This window comes from Cervus canadensis, chromosome 5, assembly GCF_019320065.1.
Source record: "Cervus canadensis isolate Bull #8, Minnesota chromosome 5, ASM1932006v1, whole genome shotgun sequence".
Taxonomy (NCBI): domain Eukaryota; kingdom Metazoa; phylum Chordata; class Mammalia; order Artiodactyla; family Cervidae; genus Cervus; species Cervus canadensis.
The window spans coordinates 67,739,413-67,761,060 of record NC_057390.1 but is presented as its reverse complement, the minus strand read 5'-3'; the positions used below and the strand labels follow the sequence as shown (position 1 = coordinate 67,761,060).

Genomic DNA, 21,648 nt, shown 5'->3' with positions numbered 1-21,648 from the left:
TTCTCTGAATTGAATGTATGCAATATGAAAAGAGTCAAATAAAAATGGAAAATTGATGACTTCTCTGGTGATCCAGAGGTTAAGACTCCATGCTCTCAATGCAGGGGTACCCAGTTCGATCCCTGGGTAGGGAACTAGATCCCGCATGCCCCAACTAAGAGTTCACATGCTGCAGCTAAGACCTGGCAATTTTTTTTTTTTTAAAGAAAATTGTTAGGTCTGCACAACATCAAAGCTTTATTGACTTTTTCCCTCTTTACGGAATATCCCCCAGACTCTGGTTCTGAATCAGCCCTTAACTTTCTGGATCCAACTCAAAATCCATCTCTTCTGCAAAGCTTCCACCTCAAGCAGTGTCCCCTCCCTCAGCATGGACACCATGTCCGCACCTCCGCTGTCACCCCACGTGAGCTGTGGGAACTTCTCCTCTTCCCCTGTGCCTGCTCAGGGCCCAGACACCTTCATTCTTCCCAGCACTCCGCCTTCCACTCAGCAAATCTGGGAGCAAAGGAGCAGCTCAGTGGACCAGCTGACTGTGCCAGCCTGACAGTGTTCTTATGAAAGAATGTCCCTCTTCTCCAGTGCCTCTGTAAGCTGTATTCCAGGTTTTCCACACCATTTTCTTCTATGTTATTTTATTTTTCTTTACAACTTTGGTGTCTTATTTTTCCCTGGAGACCATTCAACTTTCTAAACCCTCTTAGTTTTATAAATGCTCCCATTTAAAAAAATAATATTTCTTTGAATATATATACAAGGATCATAGTAATAAAACACCACCGACTTCAGAAATAGAACACAGTGCCATTATCTTAGAAGCCCTAAGCATGTGCCCCTCAGAAGTAACCACTCCCCTGAATTTTATGTTTATGTGATACTTCTATCACGTAACATATACCCATAAACAATATGTCATTATTTTTTCTTGTTTTTGAAATTTGTACAAATGGAATCATATTGATTGTTTTGTGCTGCTCTGAATATCAATGTCTGTCTGCTTTTTTGAAAAACTTTTAAAAATCATAAATATTTAAAGCTTCAGTTCAGTTCAGTCACTCAGTCGTGCCCAACTCTTTGCGACCCCATGAATCGCAGCACGCCAGGCCTCCCTGTCCATCACCCACTCCCGGAGTTTACTCAAACTCATGCCCATCGAGTCGGTGATGCCATCCAGCCATCTCATCCTCTGTCATCCCCTTCTCCTCCTGCCCCCAATCCCTCCCACAGCATCAGGGTCTTTTCAAATGAGTCAACTCTTCGCGTGAGGTGGCCAAAGTATTGGAGTTTCAGCTTCAACATCAGTCCCTCCAATGAACACCCAGGACTGATCTCCTTTAGGATGGACTGGTTGGATCTCCTTGCAGTCCAAGGGACTCTCAAGAGTCTTCTCCAACACACAGTTCAAAAGCATCAATTCTTCGGCGCTCAGCTTTCTTCACAGTCCAACTCTCACATCCATAAATGACCACTGGAAAAACCATAGCCTTGACCAGACGGACCTTTGTTGGCAAAGTAGTGTCTCTGCTTTTTAATATGCTGTCTAGGTTGGTCATAACTTTCCTTCCAAGGAGCAAGCGTCTTTTAATTTCATGGCTGCAATCACCATCTGCAGTGATTTTGGAGCCCAAAAAAATAAAGTTTGACTTTAGTATATAAAAAGTACCAAAACAAATACCATGTACCCACCTTGCTGCTGCTGCTAAGTCGCTTCAGTCGTGTCCGACTCTGTGCAACCCCATAGACAGCAGCCCACCAGGCTCCCCTGTCCCTGGGATTCTCCAGGCAAGAACACTGGAGTGGGTTGCCATTTCCTTCTCCAATAAGCCAAATCTTAATATTTTGCTCTAATTGCTTCTGCTAATTTGGTTATGTCCCCCTGAGTACCCCTCCATGATGCATTCCTATCCCTCTCTCCTTTCCCATTACCCCCAGAGGGAACTTCTTTCCTTAATCTGGTGTTTATCATTCCTGTGCACGTATTTATACTTCTACTACATAGGCATTCATAAGCAGTGTGTAATAATGTATGCATGTTTTTGGACTTTGTAAGTATATACTGAACACTGCTCATCTATAACTTGCTTTTTCCACTGAACATTATGTTCTTGAGGTTCATCTGTGTTGGTACATGTAGGCCTAACTCATTTGTTTGAACTGCTGTAAGGTATTCCATTGAGGAATGTACCACAGTCTCCTGTTGATGGACACTTTAAGATGTTTCCAATTTTTGTTATCACAAACAGTGCTACAGCAAACCTTCTCCTACCTTCTTATGCACTTGTGGCAGTATTTTAGGAGTGGTAATGCTGAGTTATGAAGTCTATACATCTTCACTTTTACAGTACAGGAGGTTATAGAAATTTATATTCTCATTGTCAGTGATGAGAAATTCCAGTGTTCCACATCTTTGACAATACTTGGGGATTGTTGGTGTTTTTAATTTTTGCCAGTCTAATACATATTAAATGGAATCTCCTTGAGGTTTATAATTTTGCATTTCCCTTAAATGCTCCTTTAGTTCAACAAGCATTTATTGAGTGTCTCTCCTGTGTTATGTCAAGCCCTGTGCCAAGTGCTAAGAATATAAAATAACTAATTCATGACCCCTACCCCTGGAAGCACTCAGCTTCTGTAGTAATTCCCAGCTGGGGAGGCATATCAGAGACACTTCAGGTGCACTTTCAGGAACCAGAGGTCTGAGATGGGGCCCAAGGGTTAATTCCTTGGTGATGCAGATGCTGACTTCTAGTTGAGACCCTCTGAGCTCATGGCAGGAGAAGCTTAGCTGATATGGTTCAGCCTGGGTTCATTTATGGGGCCAGGTGGGAGAACCTGGTTCTTCCTGGGCCTACACTATGGCATCCCTTTCACAGTGAGATTCTTCTGGAGTTTTGTGTGAATGACTCATTGGGGGTCAGAATTATTAATTTGTCTCTAGAAAGTACCTCAAAAGCAAATGCTAAACAAAATGTAAGCAGGAACCAGATTTCCTATAACTTCACCTACCTGGAAGGAAACAAACAACCGCAGGTGGAAGAGGAGGAAGAGATAGTATCTGAACTCCAAACAGTGACTGAACCAGAGCTCACACGGCATCAGTTCACATCATACAGCCCCTGCTCCACACCAGGTTCCCAGCCTACGGATAGAGAATCAAGCACGCTGACTCTTCAGGAGCTGAGACACAGGCTGGATGAAGTAGACAAAAGGCAAAGAGAAGAGGCAAGAGAGAGAGACCATACTGAGGCCAGGCTGGCCGTGGTGAGAAGTGGCAAAGGAGCTGGCTAGGGAAAGGCACAGAAATAAATAAAGTTTGTGGTCAGGGGGCGAACAGCACATACATGCCAGTAGCACTGGGGAAACTTCAGCACCACCTCAAAGGCATGTCAGCTCTTTAACTGAATGGTTTTGGGGGTCTGGCTTGTGGTAGAAGGCATTTGTGAAAGAGCAAGTAAAGTCTTCTCTTTTTTAACTTTTTATTTTATGTGGGAATACAGTTGATGAACAATGTTGTGTTAGCCTCAGGTGGACAGCAAAGTGATTCAGTTATATCAGTACATATACATACATCTATTCTTTCTCAAATTCTTTTCCTGTGTTGGTTGTTACATAATATTCAGCAGAGTTCCCTGTCTATACAGTGGGTTTTTGCTGGTAACCCATTTTATTTATTTATTTATTTATTTGGTTACCCATTTTAAATATAGCAGTGTGTACAGGTCAATCCCCAATTCCCTAACTATCCCTTCCCCCCCTTGTAACCATCAATTCGTTCTCTAAGTTTGTGAATCTGTTTCTGTTTTGTAAATAAACTCATTTGTATCATTTCTTTTTAGAGGTGAAATCTTATTAACACTTGAGACTCTTATGTATAATGATCTTTTCCTGTGTTGTTTGTCATCAAGAAAAGGCTAAATTCTTTTCAGTATGTTATTTTTACTGAGATGTAAAGGTCTGTACAAAGTTTAGAAAGAGATCCATCAAAATAGTTAAACACTGTGAAAATTTATGCTATAGTTAGAAATTTCACATATATAGAAGTATATAAAACTAGACTGAAAGTAAAATACAAAGTAAGGAAAAGGATGAGTCGGAGGAAAGAATGAATGTTTATTTACTACCTGTTCTGTTTTTGTTCAGTTCTTTCAACAATGCTATAAGAATTATTACCCTCATTTTTCAGGTGAGAAAAGTCAAGATTCAAAGAGATGAAATATTTTGCCTATGGTCTCACCACTAATAAATGAATAGGGCTCGGAATTGAAGCCCATTTTTATCAGACTCCAAAGGCTATGTATACCTTTTCCATCATATCATGCGGTCACCTCGCATGCTAGGATTTTTAGCATTTACAGCAAAATCCAAGAAACTTCAGGCTTTAGTTTGTTAGTATTACTACAACCCCAAAGGTCATCTGTTTACATGATCAAATCACAAAAAAAAGTGAAAAATTAAAACCAGTGTATTAAAATGTGGTTAATATTTGGTCTTCTTGGTCACTTAAATGTAAGGCAATGATGATAAAAAGAGACTCCATTTGATTTTTAATGCCTTGAGTAGGGACACTTCTGAATTGGAAAACTTGTCTTTTCTGTATCTTATAGGTGAGTATTTTGGATATGTGGTATTTAGCTTTCTAGTGGTTGGAATCCATGTGTCTCAGAGGTTTAGTGTGTAGTTAGTAAGATCAGGGGTGGTCAGTCAATAAGTGGCAACTTCCCTAATTGGTTGTGTGCCCACTGTGGGGGCAGCCTGAGAATGAGACGTGTATAAACTGCTCATAAGAAGAATTGACCTCAGATGGAATCATCATCGGAAGCGGAGTTTACAGCCAGTCAGCATGGGGTTAAAACTAGCTCCTATTGAGGCTTCGAGGAACTGGAGGGGCCTAAGAGGACTGGAAATCAGAACATAACCATAGCCACCACATAGTGAATCCACGAAGCATCTTTCCTACTAGCCCAAGCACACAAGAATATAGAGCTGGGAAGGTTTGGAGGAATGAAATAATGGCTGACTTGTGAATAATGATGAAAATATTTGATGATGCGACTTCCAGGGAAGCAATTATGGTTAACCCCTCATTTGTCTGGCATTTTCAAGGGTTGAACTGTCCCACATAACTGAATTTTCCAGACAGCTAAAACTTTCCTATTTATGTGCCTTGAATGTTTTTAACCATGCTTGATGGAAATATTTCTGAAATAGATTATACAATTATCCTGCCTTCTTGAACAGAAGCTGCAAGGAATAACATTTCCTTTAGTTTTCTTGCACTGCAGGTCCAAGAAGACCTAATTAAAAGAGGTTGAAATAGTTAGGTCTTGTAATCGTCTGACATAACAAGGAATCCAGAGGTGGGTGGTACCAGAAAGAGATGAATTCGACAGCTTAGTGATGTCAGGCTGACTTTCCGCTCATGGTCACGAGATGAGTGCCAGCTCCAAGCCTCAAGATCTCACGTGATAAGATCTAGGCAAAAATGAAATGGGGGCTTCTCCAGATGTGTCTTAAATTAGGAAAATATTTCTCAGAGACCCCTGGCCGACTTCCGCTCGGGTCCCATTGGCAGAACTGAGTCACATTTCTTTGCCTTGGTTTTACAGAAGGTTGAGGGAGTGAATGCTCTCTGACTATGGGAGGAGGTGTCTAAACATACAAAAAAAGATGGAGAATGGCTGTTGGTTAGGCAACCAAGAGTGTTGGCCCCGTTACCAAGATTGGGAGTGAACATCACTATGTATGGTAATAGCTTGAGGGCCCGATCAAGCTCTTTGTTCCTACACTGAATCGCGCCCCCCCCCCCCCACTGGGATGCTTTGTGATTTCCTAAGTCTGCTCTTATTTATTATTCTCTCGGTGCTTTGTGCCAGACTGCTAGTTATCACTATTTGCTGTTAATGTCCCTTATTCTAATCTTGCCATAATTAGATTTTTTTTCTTTTTCCTGGAAAAACCATATGATCAAACTTGTTAGAACAAAGCCTGAAATGTTGAGTATCTGGCAGCTGCCCTGTGGATCAGATACACAATGTGGAGTTTTTCTTTTGGCCATTCAGTGTCATTTTTCCATTGTTGAGGTCTGAGGCTGAGAAGTGAAGTTTCTCGAGAGTCTTGTGAACTTAGATAAAACTAATGAAGTCTTCTTCTGGTGCAAGGACGAGCACTTAGGAGCAGTTAAGCATATTTACTAGAGAAGATAAAACCATCAGAACTTCAGCATGGTTTGGAGAGAGGCGGCAAAGTTTCTCGGCGCCTCTCAAAGCTGCATGGCGGGCAGTTCTCTGGGACTGTGACCAGTGGAACCTGTCACTGCTGTGACTGTCCAGCGTGAGGCAAGCTGGTGCAGAACTTAATTATTCCTGCTTTCTGCCAGGGCGTCAGAGCCCTGTGAGCAACTCCTGTGAAGTGTCCGGGTTAAGCAGAATTAGCAGTGTTTGTGACTCGTTTCAACAAGTTCTTGAAGAAAATAATGCTTAGGAAATGGCTATTGAAAATCATACTGAACAAGGAGGGGACCATTTCTTCTGTGGCTCGAGAGCTGGGCAAAATTCAGTCTCTGAATCCAGAAAGAAGGAAATAGGAAGCACTTGTGAAAACAATGCTGACAATGAGTAACTGAATCCAATGGAATGATTCTACTCTGGGAATCAAACCTGAGCTAGTAGAGGAGTTGGATTCTAAGGAAGCAGATGTTCAGATGCTCAGATTTAACATGGCTGAGACGACGAGCCCAAACTGCCTGGAAGCTAGAAGTTTCTTAAAGTGATTTAGCTGTTTGAAGGCTCAGCAGTCATCATTTTAATGTGCCAGAAAAATCACGATGTAGCCTGTAGGCAAAATGTAAAATGTCAGAAGCATTTGGGGATAAGGAAAACAAATTTTGTTTTGTTTTTTTTTTTAATTCTAACTAACGTACCATTCAAATCATTATTATAAGAAAAATGCAAAGTATTTCTCATAGGTATTTTAGTTATTAACTCCTTCTTAGAACATTTTTAAAGAAGTCATCCTTCTACTGACTACTGACTGATCCAGGCAGGATACGCCCTTGTTAAACTGAACAAGATAAATTTTTTAAATTTTATTTTCTCATATGTGAATTAATGTGTGGATTACCAGTTTTTATCTTTGAAGGACTCTGACCAGTCCTACCCCTTCTAATGATGTAGCCACTGTGTTCAAATTTTAGTATTTACTCCAGCTACACTTTTTAAGAAAAATCTCCATGGCAAAATAATCATGTAATCAAATACTTTTGGGGAGATCTTGGTACATATCAACTAACAGGTTTTTTAAAATCATATAACTCACTTATTTAGGTAAATAAAATTTTGTTTGTATTTTGAATTGGTCCTGGTCTTAATTGGGCATTTTGGGGGTTAGAGTGGATGTTTCAGGACTAGGTGGGAAAATCATTTTTCAGCCTATCAAAATACCAGCGACTCATTTTCTATAAAACAAAATAACAGGAACAAAAAATAGAATGCATTTCAAAGCCCCAGAAAGCTGGTAGCTTAAGAGTCATGAAGCTTCTGATATTATCTATATTGCCTGGATACTGAATGATGACTGTACTTACTTTGAATTGGTAAATTATTGCCATTGAATTTTATTATTGAAAATTACTGCTGTTTTGAAGGGAAACTTGCATGTTAAATACTTTGCACCAATGCTATAGCTATTGCTTTGAAGATTAATCTGAATCTCATTTTATGTATGAAACATATAAAATATAAACATAGTTGAAGTCAAATTAAAATATATGTGAATAGGCATTTTTTTCTAAAATTAATCAGAGGAAATGAAATGAGTAATCAGAAGACAGATAAACAGCTTTGGAAAACGACATTTATTCCAAATGACTGAAGATATTTCATATCAAACTCTGTAAGATGAAGGGATTCAAATAGGTTTTCTGAATCCAAGTGCTTATCATGTGAATTAGTCTGTTTTTCATGTTTTGTATTATTGCTATATGTTACCAAATTTTTGCTTTGGCACAAACAAACATGTATTGAAACTGCATTGAGGCACTTGGAAAATGTGACTAAAGAGTGGACATTCAAAATCTTGCCACTTTTCTTTGGTGTGGGGTGATTCATCTGTAGAAACCCCCTGCAGCACTGAGTCAGAGTCAGATATACTCAGAGGTCTAAGAGGCCTTACCAACTGGACAGTTTTTTGTTTTTTAAGTTTGCTGCAAGCCTAACTTCCTTCAAAAAATCATTTTGGGTACTTGGTGGGCCTATTCCAAGTCAAAGGTCACCCTAACTGACTTTGTGATACATGTATAGCTATCTAGTAGTCTTTTTCTTTCCTGTATTTGCCTCATGGAGCCAAAAGGATGAACCCTGTACGTCCTTCACAGTGGAGACTTTAGCTTACTAAGTTGTAATTTTGACATAGTGAGCAGTAAACCCAAGAGCAAAAGGCAACCTGAGCCAGTGGAAGGAGCTTAGGATTTAAATTACAGGACTAGATTTGAGTCCTGCCTCTGTGTAGCTATGGTATGAACAAGTTAATAAACCTTTTGGAGTCTCAAGTATGTCATTTATTAAATGCAGCTGGTGAAAATAATGTCTGCTTCAAGGAATTATAGGTATCAAATTAGATAAAGTATACAGAAGTACTCTGTAAAGCTAGAAAAGTCTATATACATTTTTCTTGTTATTATTTATTTAAACTAATGTGCCTATTCTGTGTCCTCGGAGTAACATTTACAGAAATACACATTATATGCCTTGAGGAATTTGACAGCGAAACAGTCTGTGTTTTTAGTGATAGTTTGCCTGAACTGAGAATAGGAAGTCATTTTATTTTTAAAAATGGAGTTAAAGGATCCCAAAATGAACATAAAGCACATAATATTTATAAATAGCAAATATTAAAATCAGTATATACTATAACAGTAGACATATGTAGTCCCTGTGGCATTCCATTAAGCAGCTCGTACTGATTGAGGAGATATATATGGTAACATATACGGAAAAACGTAAAACTGCTCAGTATCAAAATTCACTGCTAGATTGAAAATAAAGTGATATACTTTGTTTTTTCTGGTGGCCCAGTTGCCATCTCCTGTAAAAAAGAAAGATCATCACTTGCCCTCTTGATCCCCTTTCCAAATCCATTCTTTAAGAACAGTCTTCTTCAAATTCTGGACGAGAAAGACACTGCCCAGCCTTTGATAAGTTTATGATATAATAGATACTTAAAAGAGATATACAACTAAGATAAGAAGATATACAACTTCTCTGTGAATACTGGACTGGGTAATAAGTGCCACAGCAGTTCAGGCGGCTGGGGTTGCCCAGCTTCTGAGACCATTTCCTAGTACTCTTTTCAGCACCTACTTACACATCATGCCTCATATTGGTTAAATTTTTATTTATGGGTGATTTGCCTCTCTACCTGAATCATAAACTCCTTGGAGGCAGGGAAGATACCTTGTCTTGGATTGGCCAAAAAGTTTGGAAAACCCAAATGAACTTTTTGGGCAACCCAATATTTCTTGGGTTCTCTCTCCATACCTGTTACCTAAACGTCAACCAGTGTTTATGGTTTAAGTAGAATCTTGTACCCACCATTTGAATTTAGCCAAAAATGTGTATTAAGATGCATTTAAGCTCTAACTTTCTTTTCCTTTCTTCTGTCTTTACAGTTGACCTGCCCCTGTTTTTCCCTCGAGATCAGCCAACTCTCACATTCCAGTCTGTCTATCACTTTACCAACAGTGGACAGCTTTATTCCCAGGCCCAGAAGAACTACCCATACAGCCCCCGATGGGATGGAAATGAAATGGCCAAAAGAGCAAAGTAAGTGAATCATTGTTTTTGTTGTTGTTTTATTTGGCTGTGTTGGGTCTTAGTTGCAGCACGAGGGATCTTCGTTGCATCTTGCAGGATCTTCCCTTGCGGTGTATGGATTCTCTAGTTGTGGCATGCAGGCTCAGTAGTTGCAAAGGCGCTTGGGCTTAGTTGCTCCACAGCATGTAGGATCCTAGTTCCCCAACCGGGGATTGAACCTTCTTCCCCTGCATTGCAGTGCGGATTCTTAACCCCTGGGCCACCAGGGAAGTCCCCTGAATCAATTGTTATTTCTTGCAAATAGGTAACACATTGTTTATCTAGTCCAGGAGTTGGCAAGCTACTGCCCTGTGCCTGTTTTTATAAATAAAGTTTTATTGAACCATAGCCATACCCGTTTTTAAACTTATCTTCTGTGGCTGCTTTCATGCAACAACGGCAGGAGGAGTAGTTGAAACAGACCACATATGGCCTGGAAAGCCAAAAGTAATTGCTATTTGGCCCATTATAGAAAAAGTTAGCCAACTGCTTGTCTAGCCTCATCAGGTAGATTGCCTTTTTTTTTTTTAATGGGTTACAGGATATCTCTGAAATCTACCTTTCTATTTAGATTAGATTCTATTTACTAGATGGGAGTTGGAGTTATGGATAAACAGTGTCTATGATGAAAATATCGACAGCTGCTTTCACATTTTTTAAAATGGGAAATTTCAGTAAACAAATAGAATTCTGGTCTTGTTAGTCAACATGTGGATCCAGTACCTAGTTTTTCATATGGAACTGTAGTGCCTTTGAAGGAACAGAGTGAGTTATATTCCTCATTGCATCTCTGCAGCCATTGCCCAGAGTAGGGCCTGCATCATCTTTGAATAAATGGCTATACAAATAACTTAGAACTATTAATATCCTTAGGGAAATAAGTTGGGAATTTGAGGTTGAAGTTAGCTGGAATTTGGAATTTAGAGATATAACTATTGCACTTGAAACTCTCTGTAGAAAGTGTTCCCCAGTCATATGGAATAGGTAAATATAAATTCAGAGTGTTTTTTATAGGTAAGACTTCAGTATCTGGAGCACCAGTCTTCATGAACCATGAAGCAACAGTGAGTGGGTCAATGTCATAGTTTCCAAAAATAAATTATAGAGTGGCAGGTGGTTATTATTTTATCATACGGCTGTATGCTCACACCTGTGATTCCAGCTAAAGGATGATCAGATCCAAAGAATTACAGAGATGAAGAATATCGATTCAGCATCCTCTTCATTGTTCATCCAATATTTATTGAGCATCTCCCATATTGCAGGCAGTGTGCCCAAGGCTGGGGATACAGTGATAAACAAATCAGAAATTTTCCATGTCGTCATGGAATTTATAGCCCAGCAGGAGAGATCAAAGCCTTTATGATATCAAACTTGTGATGGTTTTTTAATGTGTCTACTAGTAAAACCTGGTCTTCCCAGACCTAGAACGCTCTTGATTGGTAAGGCTTCTTGCTCTTTTCTTCCCCTCTGTGGAGAAGGCAATGGCACCCCACTCCAGTACACTTGTCTGGAAAATCCCATGGATGGAGGACCCTGGTGGGCTGCAGTCCATGGGGCCGCTATGAGTCAGACACGACTGAGTGACTTCACTTTCACTTTTCACTTTCACGCATTGGAGAAGGAAATGGCAACCCACTCCAGTGTTCTTGCCTGGAGAATCCCAGGGATGGGAAAGCCTGGTGGGCTGCCGTCTATGGGGTAGCAAGAGTCGGACACGACTGAAGTGACTTAGCAGCAGCAGTGGATTCTCTTTCGGTCCCCAAGTGCCCCCGGCATCTCCTATACTTTCAGTAGTACAAGGCTTTCACTCACAGCAGAGTTGGGACTCTTTTAAATAATGACAGGACAACTTTCTCTAGAAACCCAGATTGCCTCAGATTCATATGTGGAATCCAGAGCTGTTGTTATCTGAACCTTCAGTGTGCCCTTCCTCACTGTGTTTTTCCTTTTTGTCCACAATGCCCAAGTCTGGAGTTCTATTTAAGGAAAAAACAAACATGCACAAAGGTAACTAATGACGATGAGTAAGACTTACTTATCTTGAAATAAACTTGAAAAGGGGGATTATGAAATAAGTTTTATGTTCGAGGAATTGCAGTTTAGTTTTCTGGGCTTTCCCTGGGTCTACACAGGATCTGCCCTTAAAAGATGGGCTGTTATTTGTGGTATGTGCTGTGCAGTCTAAACTAGACGTGTTTTTGTGGTTTCCATGGCAAAGTTATCTCCGCGTGTATGTATGCACATATGCATGTGTATACCCATAGACACACATGCTTTTTCAGTAAACATTTTAGCATGTATGAATTGAGTCTTTAAGGAGTTACAAACCAAAGCCTATGATTTCAGTGTAGGCATATCATAAGTGAAGCCTGTTTATCTTAACAGATTGGTTTAGAATTGCAAGAGACATTTGCTTTACGTTACCACCAGCCTAAAGAAAACATCTGAAGTAATGTTAAAAAAAAAAATCTGCCTTCTACTATAGTGAAGATGGATCCATTTTAAGTGTAATAAAAGAGAAAGCCAGCAGCTCATGCTATAAAGAAGTAGTTTAAAAACTCCCTTCTTAAACTGACCCAAGTAACTTCTCTGAGCTGTGTCAGAAGTCCAGGTAGTGGATAAGCACAACCAGAGAACTGTCCTGCAGTACAGACTAGAGATTGGGGGAGAAGGTGAAGAGACAGGACAGAAAGAGACAGAGGCCAACTGCAGCATTCTTTACACTCCCTGCTTCTTTGTCCTGTGAAAATACTGTATGCACACAGTGTGCACAAGGCTGTAATTCACTTGAAGAGCTCTGCCCAGGACATCAACACTCTCGTGGTTTATGAACAGCACTACAGCCCTTGGAGTGGAGTCAGCTGTTTATTCCCTCCCATAGAGCAAAATTCTAAACATGTGAACTCAGAAAGGCCACTTTCTGGCACTGACCAGGGCTTCTCCTGTGACTTGTACTTCTTGCTCATGGCTGTCCAGCAAATTCTGTCCTCACAAGTGAATCCCTTCTGCTGGTGAGCACAGGCTTTGGGGTCATGTGCATGCCAGTTCTCATCACATGTTCTAATCTGTAAGCTCTGTCGCCTTGGGCAGGGCTATTAATCTTCCCAAACTTCTTTCTATAAAACAATACTGTACTCCTCCCTATGATAGGCTTGAGGTGAAGGGTCAGTCAGGGGGTGGACATGGGAAAGACCTTTGGTTGGATTTAGCTTCTGCTTTGACTTATGGTGCCTTTGCCTGCTGCTTTCCTCCTACTCTCTTTCTGCTCCTGCAAATCTCCCCTTCCTTCCGCAGTCTTCCTTATGGTTTTCCATCCATATTAACTTACAGGCAGTTCTTTCACCTCTCTCCAGTTTTGGTTGACTATTGGTCATAGACTGCTTTGAAATCTCTTTTGTATTGTTCTTTGCTTTTTCACATTTTTGTATACATCTCATTTCTTTCATAAACCGGTGAGTCCTTTGAAGCCAAGGGTTTTGCATATTTCTTTTAAAGATATCTTTATCATTTAAATGTGTTTATTGTAGCATAATTTAGGTACACTTATAGTTTACATAAGAAAGTGAGGTCGCTCAGTTGTGTCCGACTCTTTGTGACCCCATGGACTGCAGCCTACCAGGCTCCTCAGTCCATGGGATTTTCCAGGCAAGAATAATGGAGTGGGTTGCCATTTCCTTCTCCAGGGGATCTTCCCGATCCAGGGATCGAACCCGGGTCTCCCACATTGTAGGTAGACGATTTTACTGTCTGAGCCATGAAGTAGACAGATTCAAATATAACTTTTGATGGAGTTTTGACAGAGTTACCTTCTACTCCTTTCCAGTTAGTCTTCTCACCCCCAAAACAATGCTTTTTTCTATCACCATGTCTTAGTTTTTCCTCTTCTAGATACTTCTTATAAATGGAATAATACAGATTGTACTCTTTCATATCTTTTGTGTTCAACATAATTAATTTTAGACTTATCTGTTATGGTATGATATTTCTGTTACATTATTCCTTCTTTTTTTCTGCTGAGTAATATTTTATTATCTGAATATACTATAATGTACTAATCCATTCATCTGCATATGTGTGTTTAAGTTGTTTCCAGTTTGGGGATTTTTATGAATACAGCTGCTATGAACTTTCTTACATAAGTTTTTAATAGGCATGCTTTCAATTCTGTGGGTCGATAATTGGGAGTGGGAATGTTTGTATGATTAACTTTGTAAGAAACTGACCACCTTTTTCATAATCACTGTACCAGTTTGTACTCTCACCATTAACATGTCAGGTTCCAGTTGTTGCATATCCTCTCCAACACTTGGTATTGTCAGTCTTTGTAATTTTAGCTATTCTAGAGGGAGTGAAGGGGTATCACATTGAGCTTTTAATTCTGACATCCTAATGATTACTGGTAAGCATATTTTCATGTGCTTATTGGTATAAGCATTTGTTCAAATTTTGTGTATTTTTAATCAGGTTGTTGGGCTGTTTATTTTTAAGTTTTAAGAATTCTTTATATATTTGTCAGAAATATGTGTTACAAATATTTTCTCCCAATCCGTGGCTTGCTTTTTCATTCTCTTAACAGTATCTTTTGATGAGCAGAAAATTTTTAATGAAATCTATTTTATCAGTGTTTTGTTTTTATGTTAATATTTTTGTATCCTCATAATTATTTGCCTTCCACAGATGCATGAATAGATTCTCCTCTGTCTTTCTCTAAAGCTTTGGTTTTGGTTTGACATTGAGGTCAAATTCAAATGAATCCATCTCAAATTCATTTTGGGGTATGGTATGAGGTAGAAGCTGAAGTTAATTTTTTTTGTTTATATGTCTCCAGGTATTTAAGTTGTTGAAAAAACTTTTATTTTCCCCATGGAATTACCTTCATGCCTTTATCAAAATAAATAGACCATATATGAGTGGATATATTTCTGGATATTCTAGTCTACCTAGTTTTCTGTTTATATACGAATAGTTCTTAAAGTCAGGAAATGTAAATTCTCCAACTTTATTCTTTTTAAATATTGTTTTGGCTGTTTTAAGTCCTTTGTATTCCTGTATAAATTTTAGAATCAGTTTGCCAATTCCAACCCCAACCTTCAAAAAAGGCCTGCTGAGATTTTGATTGAGATGGCATTGAATCTGTAGCTCAACGAAGAACTGACTAACATTTTAACAATACTGAGTTTTCCAATCAACAACATGATTTTTGTTTAGATTTTCTATATTTTATCTCAGATATGTCTTAAGATTTCATGTGGAACTGTTGTATATTTTTAGTGGTTTTGCTTTTATTGTGAATGATAGTTTTTCAGATTTCATTTTCCAGTTGTTGCAAGTATTAGGAATATAAATGACTTTTCTATATTGACTTTGCTCAATTTATAATCCTACCAAGTTCTAGTAGCTTTTTTGTAGATTTCTTAGGATTTTTTACATACACAGTCATATCATCTGTTAACAGCTTTACTTCTTTCTTTCCAGTGTTTATAATCTATATGTTTTTTTGTTTCTTTCCTTTTTTTTTTTTTTTTTAACCTTCTGTACTGACTGGGACCTCCAGTTCATTGTTGTACACAAGTGCTGTGGGCAGACATTTGGCTTTATATATCACCTTAAGGTTAATGTTAGCATTAGGTTTTACTTAGATGTCTTTAGTAAATTAAAGAAATTCCCCTATATTCCTGCTTTGCTAAGAGATTTTTATCATGGCTGAGTATTAAATTCTGTAGAATGCTTTCTGGTATCTATTGACATGATCCTGTGTTTTTTCTTTTTTATGTTAAAATGGAGAATTACATTCATTAGTTTTTGACTGTTAGACCAACCTTGCATTCCAGCAATAAATAAACCCTTCTGAGTCATGAAATTTTATCCTTTTTTATATTATTCAATTCAATTTGCTAAAATTGTATTGAGAATTTTATATCTACGTTCTTGAGTCATAATGGTCAGAAGTTACTTTTCTTGTATTGTCCTTATTAGACATTTATAGTAGCACTAAACTGGTTTCATAAAATGAATTGGCAAGTTTTCCTTCCTCCTTTGTTTTCTGAAAGTTTGTGTAGGTTTTACATTATTTTTTTCCTCAATGTTTGGTGGAGTCTATTTGTGGAAAAAAATTAAATGTCTGTACTACATATAGGGATATTCAGATTTTTACAATTTCTTCTTCCATTAGTTTTAGCAAGTTGTGGGTTATTTTTTAAAGAAATTTATCCATCATATTTAAGTTGTTGAATTGATTGGCATAAAATTGTTTATGGTATTGTCTTACTTTCCTTTTAATATCTGTAGGATGTAGTGATATAACTTCTTTGATTCCTTATAGTGAAAACTTGTATCTTTATCCTCTTCCCTGCTTTTCTTTAAAAAAAATCTAGTTAGGGGTTTATCAGTTTTTCTAATCTTTTCAAAGAAGCAACCTTTTACTTTGTTGCTTTGTTTCCCGTGGTTTGTTTTCCGTTTTGTTCATTTATGCTTTTATCTTTATTATTTCCTTTGGCTTATTTTCAGTTTAATTTCTTCTTTTTCAGTTTTCTCAAAACGGAAGTTTAGATCATTAATTTTAATCCTTTCTTCCTTTTTAATATAAGCCTTTAAAGCTATAAATTTCTGCCTAAGGTTTGTTTTTTGTTTTAGCTGTCTCTCTCAAATTTTGATATGTTGTTTTTCTTAGTCATTTTGTTAGAAAATTTTTTAAATTTCCTTTGTGATTTCTTTTTGAACCACGAGTTATTTATAATTGTGCTGCTTGAATTTCAAGTGTTTGGGGACTTTTCTAGATGTTTTATTGTTACTGATATCTAATTTCTATTTTGGTCAATTATAATCTGTATGGCTTTAACCCTTTGAACTGAACTGAATCCTTTGAAATCTGTTGAGATTTGTTTTATGACTCAACATGTAGTCTATCTTGATAAACAGTTCATGTGAACTTGAAAAAAATGTATGTCCTACAATTTTGAGTATAGTGTTTTGTATACATATTAGTTACTTGTTAGTATTATTCAGTCTTCTATATCCTATTTTTTGTGTGTTTATTATTATATCAGTTACTGAAAGGAGGTGTTAAAATTCCACCTATGATTTTGGATACGTTTATTTCTCCTTTTAGTTTTGTCATTTTTTTGCTTTTTGCATTCTGAAGTTTTGTTATTTATGTACATACATATTTAGAATTGTTACATCTTCTTGATCAATTGACCCTTCTATGATTATGAAATAACTCATGCTGTTTCTGATAATACTCCTTCACTTGAATTCTGCTGTGTCTAATATGAATATAGTTTTACCAGCATTCTTGTACTTATTTTTTGCACAGTATATCTTTTTTCATCCTTGTTCTTTCATCCTGTGTGTGCCTTTATATGTCAAGAAAACCTTTTATAGGTTGTTTTTTTTAATCTAGTTTGATAATCTCTGCCTTTTAATTGGAGTATTTCATTCATTTACATTTCATATTATTAATGAGCTGGTTGCATATAAGTCTGCCTTCTTACTATTTGTTGTTTAATTTCCCCTGTTCTTTATTCCTTTGTTGTTCCCTTCCAAATCTTTAATTTATTTTATTTGAATATTTTTTAGTATACCATTCTGTCTTCTCCTTGGTCTTTAAGTTATAGCTCTATGTACCATATTTTAGTTTTTAACACACTAAAATACATTCTTAATTCATATCAGTCTATGATGAATTAATACTATAACATTTCAAGTATAATGTAGAAACCTGCTGCTGCTGCTAAGTCACTTCAGTCGTGTCTGACTCTGTGTGACCCCATAGACGGCAGCCCACTAGGCTCCTCTGTCCCTGGGATTCTCCAGGCAAGAATACTGGAGTGCATTGCCATTTCCTTCTCCAATGCAAGAAAGTGAAAAGTGAAAGTGAAGTCGCTCAGTCGTGCCCGACTCTTAGCGACCCCATAGACTGCAGCCTACCAGGCTCCTCCATCCATGGAATTTTCCAGGCAAGAATACTGGAGTGGGGTGCCATTGCCTTCTCCAATGTAGAAATCTAAAACAGTATAATTCTCTTTATACTTCCTGCTGTCCTCTGATATATCTTCATATATCATGAATCCCACAATATATTGTTATTACTTTGGCTTTAAATAGTCAGTTGACTTTTAAAGAATTTTAGAAAAGAAAGAAAGGTTATGCTCCACTTTATTTGGTAATTTCCAAATAAAGGTAATGGAAAATATATTTCCCCTCCAAAAAGAAAAAAAAAAAACCACTTATTTTTAAATGTCTTCTTTGGAACAGGCCATATGAGAACCATGTCCAGCCTATATGCAGAGGACATTGAGACTCTCAGTCACCAAGAAAAGATACACCTGCATGACATCCAGGCACCTCTGCCTGCCCTGTGGACTTTGCCATTTATCATGCACCCTCACATACTTTCTTGAAATCATCACTGTAGTCCTATGAGGAGTTTAGTAAAGAAATTCTCACCACCCTTCATACATATAAAAAACCTGAGGCTCAGAGAGACTCAGTGACTTTCTTAAGGGCACGCAGGTAGCTTCTAGTGGAGTCAGGACTCAATATAGGGCCTCTGACTTTCTGTACATCCACACCTAGGCAGATAGATAAAGTTTTCCATTCTCTTTACCACTTCTGAGCCTCATTTCCCAGAGGCCTGGTATTTGAGTAACATAAATGTAGAGAAGAAATACATGTGGCCTTTAAGAGCACTGACCCTAAAGTCAAGAGAGAGTTGGGTGTAAACCTATCTCTGCTACTTACTAGCTGTGTGACTTTAGGCAAATTCATAATCTGAGTCTGTCTCCTTATCTATAAGGTAGGGAAGCTAGTTTAGAATATCAAGTCAGTTCAGTTCAGTCACTAAGTCGTGTGTGACTCTTTGCGACCCGATGGACTGCAGCACACCAGGCTTTCCTGTCCATCACCAACTCCCAGAGTTTACCCAAACTTATGTCCATTGAGTCGGTGATGCCATCCAACCATCTCATCCTCTGTCATCCCCTTCTCCTCCCGCCTTCAATCTTTCTCAGCATCAGGGTCTTTTCTAATGAGTCAGTTGTTCCCATCAGGTGGCCAAAGTATTGGAGTTTCAGCTTCAACATCAGTCCTTCCAATGAACACCCAGGACTGACCTCCTGTAGGATGGACTGGTTGGATCTCCTTGCAATCCAAGGGACTCTCAAGAGTCTTCTCCAACACCACAGTTCAAAAGCATCAATTCTTCGGCACTCAGCTTTCTTTATAGTCCAACTCTAACATCCATACATGACCACTGGAAAAACGGTAACGTTAACTAGATTGACCTTGTTGGCAAAGTAATGTCTCTGCTTTTTAATATGCTGTCTAGTTTGGTCATAACTTTTCTTCCAAGGAGCAAGCATCTTTTAATTTCATGGCTGCAGTCACCATCTGCAGTGATTTTGGAGCCCCCAAAAATCTGTCACTGTTTCCATTGTTTCCCCATCTATTTGCCATGAAGTGATGGGACCAGATGCCATGATCTTAGTTTTCTGAATGTTGAGTTTAAAGCCAACTTTTTCACTCTCCCCTTTCACTTTCATCTAGAGGCTCTTTAGTTCTTCACTTTCTGCCCTAAGTGTGGTGTCATCTGCATATCTGAGTTTATTAATATTTCAAGTAGGGTATGTGATTTTCTATTGTTGATGAATAGCAGAAATTTAACATCTTAAAACAACACAAATTGTTATCTCATACTTTCTGTAGATCAAGAGTCCAACACAGCCTTCCTCACTTCTCTGTTCAGGGTCCCGAAAGATTAAAGTCAAGGTGTTGACTCAGGCTGTTACCATATCTGAGGCTCAGGGCCTCTTCCAAAGTCATTCAGATTGTTGGCAGAATTCATATCCTTGTGGTTGTAGTACTGAGGTCCCTGTTTTCTTGCTGAGTGTCAGCTAGAGGCTGTTCCCTGTCATGTGGGCCCCTCCATTGTCAAGCTTTTAGTGGTACCTGAAATCTTCATATTTCCAATTTCTGACTGTGTCACTGACATCTAGACTCAGATTTAAAGGGTTTATTTGATTAGTCCAGGCTTACCAGTTAATACCCCTTCCTTCAAGTCATCAATCCATTCCATGTAACATAAACCACTTGTGTGTGTGTTTGCTCTGTTGCTCAGTCATGTCTGACTCTTTGCAACCCCATAGACTATAGCCAGCCAGACTCTGTCCATGAAATTTTCTAGGCAAGAATACTGGAGCAGGTTGCCACTTTCCTGTTCCAAGGGATCTTCCTGGGATCAAACCCACATCTCTTACATTTCCTGCATTAGTAACCCACTGACAAGAATGAAATCCATCATTTTCACAGTCCTGGGGCTTATACAGGGAGTATATACCACGGAGTGAGGACATAGGAGCTATCTTAGAATTCTGCCACTACACAGGTAATACAGGTGAATTGTCTAGCATAGGATATGGCATGTTGTGAGCATTCAGTAGATGTTAGCTATCAATGTCATCATCCCTGGAGGAAAAACAGAGATTTTTTATTAGAAGGTAGCAGAGTCAGCATTGCTATCTACACATGTGACCGTGTAAAACAGTCCCTCACCTCAGTGACTTCACCAGAGGTTCTTCAGTTCTAAGCTGCCCCATTCATGGTTGCTACCCTCTGTGGTTGTGTCTTCTTGTTGCCAGTATAGCTGGTTTGAAAAGTGGAAAAACTCCAGCCTTCAATTGTTTAATCTACACAAAACCAACAATCACTGAAAAAAAGTTGAACCCACTAGTTACCTACCTTGGTATCTTGTACATAGCTTTAGTTCTCTCTAGAGGAATGAACCAGGTAACTTTTATAATCCTTCCTAGCTTGATAAAAATATGAATAGATGGCATGAGTTTTCCCTGAGTTTCATTGTATAAAACCTTAAGTTGATTCTAGAGGTCTGAGTAGGTTCTTAGAATAGAATTTAACCTCCAAACCACCTACTGCAATGGCTTGTCACACATTAAATCCATCATATAAATGGAATATTTTAAAAAATAACTTCTCAGTCAACACATGGGAGTAATTCATTGTGAACCATCTAAAACATCTTGTTGTTTTCCCCTTGCCTCCAGGTCAGAAAGAGATGTTATTTTCTTATTTAGAAACTTATCCAAAGCAGTCTATATTTCCCCATATGTGGCTTTTCACCATGCATACTTCTATTATTTGTCATTCCTTGATTGTCCTTGCAGAATAACTTTCTCTTTCAAGAATTTTTAAAATTGTACATTCTGGACTACTTCAGTTATTTTTCTTCATTAATACCTTAGTATTCCCAAAGACACTGTTTTCTTTAGACTTCTCATTAGCGGCCAAATGCTTCAATCCAGTCTTACACATTCGTCTTCTAAGTCAAACAGATAAAGACAGATCTCCTCTCCTCAAGAGAGAGGGGTTAGATGTCCCCTCATCTGATATAGCCCCCCATCCATCCCTTACTGTGGCCTCTGGGCCCCTCTGGGATGCCATGGAGCACAGCATGGAAGTCCCAATCCTAAGAGGGTTCTTCACAGTATGGTTTCAGGACCCCTGAGGCCTGAGAATTCCTTGGAGACCAGGGTAGGGCTGGTGATGGGGAGGGGATGATCATGAAGTATAAGTGGTTATAATGTGAGCCTATTTATGTGTTTGTTTCTCCAGAAATTACTCACTTGCGCCTTCTGGTAATATTTAGCTGTGGCATCAGGCGTCTCTCTCGGCCCCTGTGCTTGGCCAGCTGACCACAGGGAGTCCTGGTTGAACCAGCTTTGGGGCCCAGGTAGCCAGTCATCACTCAATGTTAGGGAAAACCCTGATGGGGACTTCACAG

The 21,648-nt window shown here is 38.6% G+C and overlaps 1 protein-coding gene across 3 annotated transcripts in view; it reads left to right on the top strand.

Annotated features, from left to right (window-relative positions):
• Nucleotides 1-21,648, top strand: part of BABAM2 (BRISC and BRCA1 A complex member 2) — a 399,480-nt gene that overhangs the window by 352,929 nt on the left and 24,903 nt on the right. For all 3 annotated transcript variants that reach the window (XM_043469051.1, XM_043469049.1, XM_043469050.1), the window contains exon 11: nt 9,665-9,818. In XM_043469051.1, coding sequence (XP_043324986.1) covers nt 9,665-9,818 — 154 coding nt within the window. The remainder of the gene's footprint in view (nt 1-9,664; nt 9,819-21,648) is intronic.